The sequence below is a fragment of the Cyclopterus lumpus genome, chromosome 19, assembly GCF_009769545.1.
Source record: "Cyclopterus lumpus isolate fCycLum1 chromosome 19, fCycLum1.pri, whole genome shotgun sequence".
NCBI classification, from domain to species: Eukaryota; Metazoa; Chordata; class Actinopteri; order Perciformes; family Cyclopteridae; genus Cyclopterus; species Cyclopterus lumpus.
Window position 1 is genome coordinate 16,339,862 of NC_046984.1, and position 9,258 is coordinate 16,349,119.

The 9,258-nt window shown below is 44.9% G+C and overlaps 1 protein-coding gene across 1 annotated transcript in view; it reads left to right on the forward strand.

Annotated features, from left to right (window-relative positions):
• The window catches only part of meox1 (mesenchyme homeobox 1), a 6,912-nt gene extending 1,082 nt beyond the window's left edge, over positions 1 to 5,830 (forward strand). Inside the window, exons 2-3 of the mRNA XM_034559355.1 lie at positions 2,674 to 2,849; positions 5,708 to 5,830. Of these exons, the coding sequence (XP_034415246.1) occupies positions 2,674 to 2,849; positions 5,708 to 5,830 (299 nt within the window). The remainder of the gene's footprint in view (positions 1 to 2,673; positions 2,850 to 5,707) is intronic.
• The last annotated feature ends 3,428 nt before the right edge of the window (positions 5,831 to 9,258 follow it).

A 9,258-nucleotide genomic window follows, 5' to 3' on the forward strand; every position in this document is an offset into this window, starting at 1 on the left:
TTTCTGGAGAAGATGATTTACGTCATTTTGCACGTCCACACCTGATGACAAATAAAAAATATTCCCCCCCCCCCCCCCCCCCCCCAAAAAAAAAGAGAAATAACTTTAATCTCGGAGAGAGTTTTTTTGGCGACGTTCGGTATTTAACTGTCTTAATGTTTAAGGTGGAGAAGTTAGACTTAAAGTTATCGTCACGGCGACTGGTCCAAACGTAACAAACCGGGATCTGATTCTAGAAGAAGAAAACCGACATGACCGATGTCTGCAACAGCCTAATTGAAGGGGATGGAGGAGGGAGGAGGTGGGGGAGTGCAGACCCTCCCCCCCCCTCCCCCCTCCCGCTATACCACCCACCCACCCCCCCAGCACCCCCACCCCTTTCTTACCTTATTGTAACCTCCACTCACTACACTGAAAACATGCCAGACCACGTCTGGTAAAATCACTTTTGCCTGCGAGGCCTTTTTTTTTTGACGTTTTCCCGTCGTTAAGCCGTAACACAATCTGCCACTGAGTGCATGCAACATGTCTGACCACTGCATCAAAAAAAGATATATTTATATATATATATATATTAGGAAAATGCCCTGAAGGCGTTCACATTACAGACGTGGCTGTGTGTGTGTGTGTGTTTTTATACAGATTTGGACCTTCAGTCCCAAAGTCTGATTTGTTTTGTAGTCTGTGATATGAATCAAGGAACATTGGCGTAAACACTAATATTATTATTATTTACGTCGTTTGTAAAAAAAACATTGTTTGTAAAAGAAAAAAGAAGAAAAAAGTCCAGTTAATAATAACGATACTGCCCATTTATTAACATGTAATAAATGGTTTATAACACTAATACAACAAATACATTCTGATTATTTGGCTGGAGACATATTTGAATGTTTATTAATGTATTTGTAATGCAGAGTAACAAAAGCTGCATTATTACACGTTTGAGCAAATCGTAACGGTATGTTATAAAGCATGTAATAACTGTTTGTATACAAATCATTCACGCGTGGGTTTAAAAGTGTAAATAAATAAGATTCATGACAGTTCATCATACATAATGTATGTTGCAGAGTCTATTCACATTAATAAGCACTTTAAAATGTCCTTTTTAGCTCCTTACGATTACATTATAATGTGTTATAACCCATTTATTCAACATGCAAATGATAGATGAGGTTTTAATGAAGTTTTACCAAATAAAACATTCAGATTCACTTTTTTTTAAAAACCCTGCAAATTACGCAATCAACCCACCTGCAATTTAAACTAACCTTTTAATCTTTAACTCCGCCCCTCGGGAACACAAACTACACTTTTCCAGCGTCCCACCCCTCGAAAAAAAATAAAATAGAAAGGCCACCAAATGCTGTTTGTGCCCCCCCCCCCCCCCCAAATCCCCCCCCCGCTGGGCACAGAAAGCCTCCTCCCTTTACAGTCTCTGGCTGTGCAGGATATTTATTGGGGGGGGGGGGGGGGGGGGGGGGGGGGGGGGGGTTCAGTGGGAACCAGTTTGTGCCACCGCCAGGTGTTCAGGTCCACCAAAAAACCTGCTCCACCCGGACCAGACCTGACAGCACCTATGTGGGGGGGGGGGGGGGGGGGGGGGGGGGGGGGGGGCGACACTTTAACAACAATAAGAAGGCTTTTTTTCCTGCTTTTTTGGCGTGACACACACACACACACACACACACACACATCAGTGTCGCCCCCCCACACACACACCCCCCTCCCCAAAAAAACACCCTTTTAATACACCAGAGAGGTTTACTGGGGGTTTAAAAGGTATCCTGGTGAATGAGGTTAAATACGAAGGCAGGGATCCATAAATCTGGGTAATAAACCGCGACTTTTTTTTTGTCGTATAAGAACTAATAAGAATCAGTGGAAACTGATGTCGGCGTGGTTCAAACCACATTCACCTTACAGCTGACCTTTCATGGAGAGACATCTCTGTCCTGATGTATCTGCTGCTGTCATGTAGAGATGAGTTAATGTGAATCTCTCCCCTGACCCCCCCGCACCCACACACACACACACACACACACACACACACACACACACACACGTATCTGGACACATCCGCACCTTTGTTCTTTTTGTTGGGAGGCTTTTAACGATGTTCCGCTGCATTCCTCCCCTAACTCGGTCCCTCTGTGGGGCTGGTCTGGTGGGCCCGGGCCTGTGCCCGACAACGCTCACACACACACACACACACACACACACACACACACACACTCACACACACTCCATGAATCAGCGCTCACATGCATCAGTGTGTCCTGAATGTGTCAACAAACAAATAAAGGCCCCACGAGGGTGTGGCGTCAGCGACACGCACACTCGCTGCAGGTGAACGGGGCTCGTATAAGCGCGGGGTCACGGTGGTCTGCTTTTAAAGTGCTGCTTTCTTTTTTTTGGGGGGTGGGGGGGTGTTTACTATATGAGGGGCCTCCCAGTAAAGAGTCTTTGGAGTGGTGGTTTCTTGGTTGGAAAGGTCCTTCAGGTCTGTTTAATAGTCCACGAGAGGCTGGTCCCACTAACGTTAAGTCTTTCTTTATTTTAAAGCAGAAAACAAAAAATAACGCTGAGAATTTTGTTTATTTATCAGCACAAAACGATAAATATGACCAATGCATTTCCTTTTTTTTTTTTTTTTTTTCGTCCCTCCAGATATCCAGGAGTCCAGTTTTAAGGTGGACTCCAGCAGCTGCAAGGCGCGGAAAGAGCGCACGGCGTTCACCAAGGAGCAGCTGAGGGAGCTGGAGGCCGAGTTCACGCACCACAACTACCTGACCCGGCTGCGCCGCTACGAGATCGCCGTGAACCTGGACCTCACGGAGAGACAGGTGCGGGCTGTCATGTGACACACACACACACACACACACACACACACACACACACACACGCGCGTCACTAGACATGTTGTCACTCCGTATTGTTCATCAGTCAAATGTCTGGAATGTGTTTTCATTTGTTATTTCAAATGTGAATCATTTAGATTTTTCTTTATGAAAGACTCCTTGGAATTACACCCCAAAAAATATTTTTTTTAAATCTAGCCGAAAGGTGTATGTTACAAATACTGTGTTTCAAAAAGTAAATATTCTACAAATTATTTTTTTACTTCCTTTATGAAAGAATCCTTGGAATTACACCCCAAAAATATAAAAATCTTGCAGAAAGGTGTACGTTACTGAAATATATGGAAATAAATGTGTTTCTAAAAGTAAATATTTTACAAATTACCTTTTTTTTCCTTCTATTTCTACCAATGTATTGTTATTTCAAATATGATTCATTTAAATAAAATTAAAACAATCTAAGATTTTTTTACTCTTTATGAAAGAATCCTTGGAATTACACCCCAAAAATATACAAATCTAGCAGAAAAGGTGTATGTTACTGAAATATATGGAAATAAATGTGTTTCTAAAAGTAAATATTTTACCAATTTCTTTTCTATTTCTAATGTCGTACTTTTCCGGCAGCAAAAAAATAAAACACCCAAAAAAATACCCCCAACGAATGAGGTCATCATTACTTATTTAAAGTGGGCGGTACCCCACAGTATTCTAGATATCTCTCCTTCCGCTGTACAATATTAATGCGCGCGCACAGATAGACATTTAGATTACAACAAACCCGTTTTTTCTGCCGTATTTCTTTTCTCTTTTTTTTCATGCTGCGGTTTTTCAAAGCAGAACGACGTCGAGCAGCTTTTAACGAGCGGGCGGCCGCTCCAGACTCGACGAAATCGGGCGAACATGTGTCGATGCCGCTGGATGAAAAAAAAACCTCAGTCTGTCCCTCGATGTCCCAGCTCCTTCCTAATGAGGCCACGGGTGCCACGGCGACCACACACACCGCCGGCTGCTCCGTAAATCTATTTCCCAGACCTCCAGAAGAAGAAGAAGAAACACACACACATTTATATACACACACACACACACACACTTCTGTACGGGACGGACACACTCGCACACAGCCGGGTTCCATCTTTACTCAGAGGTCCCACTGCAACTGGTCCAACTCATCCTACATGGTTTTGGCGCTTTTCGGCGAGCTGTCAATCAGCCGCGATGCGAAGGAAAAGAGGCTTTCGTTCGTGGCAGCAGATTCACGTGTGTGTGTGTGTGTGTGTGTGGGTGTGTGTGGGTGGGGGTCTTATAATTTAAACTCAATTAAATCACGACTCTCAAAAAAACTTCAACTTTTCATGAACCGAGACGAAAGAGAGAGCTTGGATGGAGTTCAGGCTTTTGACATCATGCAACTGGTTTTAATGGGTTGTATTAGCTTAAAAGATATAGGCTGGAGATATTTCATACATCCCATTTAAAAGGGCCAAACCCAACAAGAAATCCATCAAAATAACCCGTTAACAACCCGTGTGTGTGTGTGTGTGTGTGTGTGTGTGTGTGTGTGTGTGTCCAACCAAAAGCACCAGTTCCTCTTTAGGAAGCAATAGACGAGTCAGGAAAGGTGTTGATGGGCAAATTGTTGTTTTCCGGTCTTTTCGTGGGATTTGCGGACAATTAAAACCCCCATAAATATCATAAAAATCACTTCATCTGTGCCATGTATGACACAAGCTTTATTGTCTTTAAATATATAATCTTGAGTGAAGGTTCTCCATCCCCCCCCCCACCAGGAAGTGCATGTTTGCGCTGCTATTCTTGGCCCCCGGGGGTTTGAAAGCGTGATATCATTCACATTTCAGAGCGCGCGGCGACCACAGATGAGCAAGCGTGGTGCACGCTGTAAAACCACTTACATCCTGCGTAGGCCGACATCCTGACAGTTGACCCCTCTGACCCCCCCCCCCCCCCCCCCCCCACACACACCCCCCTCGGCCGCTCGCAGACGTTTTTTTTCCGAGCCAGAAGCTTTTCGATACCGACGATTCGCCCTCCAAACGCCCAAAAAAAAAAAAAAAAAAAAAAAAATACCCGAGCCAGTTGACTCGCCGCGCCGGGAGATTTGTGGGGGATTATTTGTCTGTTTTTCCGCTGACCATGTTGTACTTTATTTTTTATTTTTTTTGCAACACAGAGAGGAAAAAAAAAAAAAGCCACAGAGATCCTGTTACACGTTCAGATTCGGTGGAATAATTCTGCTCTGCTGTTATCAAGAGTAGATTCTTATTGTTTTAACTCCTCGTGCTTCGTTTCATTCAACGGTTAATCTGTTTAAATGCTTAAACACTCATTAAACTGTATTTTAGTGCACTCGTAACATACCTTTTACTTTTCCCTTTGCAAATGTCTTTTGAATTGCTCTCGTATGGTTTCTACTTTTACTCCCGTTCTTATTCTAGTTTTGGATTCCTTATTCATCTTCTTACTTTCCCTACATAACTGTGTTTATTTGTTCTCGTGCCGCTGCATTAACTTAATAATTTACCCTCTGGGGAATCAATAAAGCCTTTTTTATTTAATGTCTTTAAACAGTCAAAAAAACAACAAGATGTTCTTTTTAACCAGCGGATGTTTCCCAATACCAGATAATAGAATAATAGTTGCAGATACAGTTTCTGTTGCATCCATTCCTCAATCGATCGATAACGTTGATCTTAAATTATGGCAAAATGCCATAATTTGTCATTTTATGCCGTTATGATCTATAATGAAAGTTCTTTATCCAAAGTCAAGAAACGCACTTTAATGTCCGGCGTTTTTTTTTGCTCCATTTCTTTCTCCTCCAGGTGAAGGTGTGGTTCCAGAACCGGAGGATGAAGTGGAAGAGGGTGAAGGGAGGACAGTCGTCTTCGCCCAACGACCTGGAAAATGACGACATAGACTCGGCGGCTTCGCCCAGCTCTGAATAACCCCCCCCTCCCCCCCCCCCCCCCCCCAAAAAAAAAAAATAAAAAGAAGAGGAGCCGACACAGAGAGACTCGGGCTCGACTGGACGCAGCACAATGCAAAACCTTTGGAATCAAACAAGATCCCGGGAGGAAGAAAAACAAATCAACGAGCATCTTCTTCGCTGTTGTAAATAGTTGATTTTTTTTTGTTATGTGTCCACAATGAACTGCATTTTTTGATATATATATATATATATATATTACTCCGTTCCGAGAGGCATTGACTGTGTTTTTAAATATCAGAGGTGATGCTTATGCTGACAGAGTCCAGAGAGCAGCTTTAAGGCCGGCCACGTGTTTCAAGAGCGTCTCCTTTGGGCTCCAGTTTTGTAAAAAACTCACAAGACTGCACACGAGTTGCCATAAGTGCTTCTTTTTTTTTTCTTTTCCTAGAATATAGTTTGGTTTTTTTCTTATCTGTTCTCTGTGTTTTTTTTATATATATATATATATTTTTTTTTTTTTTATACATGTCGAATGTTATTGATACAAAAAACAGATGTTGCCTGTTTCTGCAAATAGAATAAATCATCTGCTGCAAAATGATGGGAAAAAAATATCTTGATAATTTCTTCCACCCGCCGCCGCCGACAATTGATCGGACAAGAAGGTACACACACACACACACACGCACACACACACGCACGCACGACGGGCTGATGCTCTTTTAGGTATGACGTCACAAGTGCTACGAATCAATTACAACCAATCAGAGCATTGTGGGCGTGTTTAAGAATGGCGATGTGCCGGAGAAACGGCGTCAAAACATACAGAAATGTCATCATGACAAACATTATTAAAGCTTTATACAAACAATGCACCAGATGACTATGTGTCATGTCAAAGAGGTCGCTCGTTGTGGTTTAGCGTCTTTGAGCTCTTTGTTTTGGTCTTGGCGTTCAGCCGGTGAAACCCAGCGAAGCGTTTAGGAGCCAAAGAGGCCAAAACATAACTAATAAGGGGGGTTATTATGACATATGACTTACATCCGTCAGGTCACCGGACTCTAAATGAACGATAATGTTGGATATGTGTATAAAAACAATATCAACTTTTAACACGGGCTGTTATGTTCACAGCTAACAAATGGCACTAGAAAATAAATAAAAAAAACATCTATTAATAGTGTTTCAAGCAGACTTGTCACTTTTCTTTTGGGGCGAAATTCACGGTGATTCCAGCAGATGTGCCGGCGATGCGCTTCAGAAGTTCGTAAACCTTCACTCACACTGTGGCGACCGCAAATGAAGCGCTTGGAGCGTTGGGGGGGGGGGGGGGGTCCAGGTCCAGAGAGCGAGAGACGAGGACGCCGATGAGCCGATCACCGGGACGACGGGACCAAAACACACCGATCGTCCACGCTGAACTTCGAGCCGCCTTCAGGCTCCAATTTCACAGCATGAAAGATGTTTAGAACCATTTTGTGACCTGAAGCCTTTTGGGAAAGAGTTCGTTCGGGGGTTCCTTTTTATTTAAAATGACCAAAGTCAACGGGGCAGATGCTCCTTCAGTGCCGTTGACACGTGCGCCGCTGCTGCTACACGACTAAAGACTGAATGAGAGACGGCGTGCGGACACTAAAATTAAAAGATTTTATTTCTCACACCCATGTAAAAAGCCGCGAGTCGCAGCGGCACACTTCTTTTTTCTTTTTACATAACACATCAGACATTGGCATGAACACGATGTCGGACCCGGTGTGAACTAGGAGGCCGTCCTGTCTGGGTCGGACTAGCAGCTACGTGGTCCCAGGTTCACCCACTTCATCAGGAGGGATCCCCCCCCCCCCCCTTAATGTGTCGGTACGGGTGTTCAGCGAGAGCTCAACGCAAAATCCCTCTTTTTTCCTCCAACGATGCCGTGATTATCTTCATTAATATCTCGCGTGGAGGTGGTCCGGTATCCCCTGAGGTCAGATGGGAATCAGCCCTCCGGATCCCCCCGTGCCTGCAGCGTCCAGTGATCCTCAAGAATGTTTTCATAACGGCGTAGTGGTCTCCTGCAGACCCCCGCTCGGGGTCTCTCGGATCGGTCTGACCTGACGAGCACTGACAGAGCTGTGAGTAGATGTGAGTGTGTGTGTGTGTGTGTGTGTGTGTGTGTGTGTGTGTGTGTGTGTGTGTGTGTGTGTGTGTGTGTGTGTGTGTGTGTGTGTTTGAGTAGGAACATTCACCGCCGCTGTCGTTCCACAAAGGGCCCGTTAACCTGACGAGGTGGAGTCGGGCAACGGAAGCATCTGGATGGGGCCAATTTGATCTCCACCTGAGGGGAACCGAGACAAACCCACACACGGGGGCCCCCCCTCCACCCCCCCCCCTCCCCCCCCCCCCCACCCCCCCACCCCCCACACAAGGACCAGGACCAGGACCAGAAGAAGAACGGAAAAAAACTTGCTGGCTGACCACTTGCGTATGATGGAAAAGGGAAATAATAGGTGGGTATGGGTGAAAAGACGGCTTCTCAAGTACAGGATGTTGTTGTAGCAGGTAGCCAGTCATCCAATTTCCTGCTTCCCAAAGAAAACAAGAGCTGGAGCGTCGGAGTCCCCAGACTTACAATGGCGAGCCTATGCTCACACTCCGGCCAACCAAACAAAGCCTTCAGAGGTTACTGCCCTTTTTTTTTTTTTTTCTGCCGGTCTGCAGGGACCGCGGGTTTGGCGGGGGGGGGGGGGGGGGGGGGGAGAGACGGTTGTTCCACGCACACACACAGAGTCGGGGGTCAAGTGTTACTGTACGTCTGACCCCTGGGCCCCTGCTGCAGCTGCTGGGGGGGTGGAACAACTCTCCCCCCCACACAACCCGCCCCCCTCACTCAGCCTCTATTAGGCTCTATTATTGTATTAGTGGTAATAGTAGTCAAAATAAACCATGTCCAACTGTAATGATAGTATTAATATCAGCAGTGTAAACTAATGAAGCTGGAATGTTGTTCTTCCAACGTGGAGTTTCCTTTTTTTAAAACCGCAGGGGTGGCCAAATTTATGGATTATATTTAATTGTCGGCGTTGTGATTGTGGGATGTTCGACACCCCAAGAGAACGTCGTAGGTTCCCCTTTCCCCTTTCCCCTTTCCACAATAGCTGTGGACATTTATATTCTATTTTTTGTTATTGATTCAGGGCGAATTGATTTTTCGAGGTACGAGAGGCGACGCAGCGATAACTTTACGAACAGGAAACATTCTTGGAATAACTCCACTTCTTTGAAAATAACCTTCTCTGTGGGCAAAGAGCAATAAGAAAACATTTCACCCCCTCAGCACGCAACGGGAAAAACATTCTCTAAAAAACAAGCTTTTCGGCACACGGAAGGTGTTGCCACTAAAAAGCACGGATTACCGGAGCATTTCGGCCAAAAGTTTGATTTAAGCGAGCGACACGCGTCAGT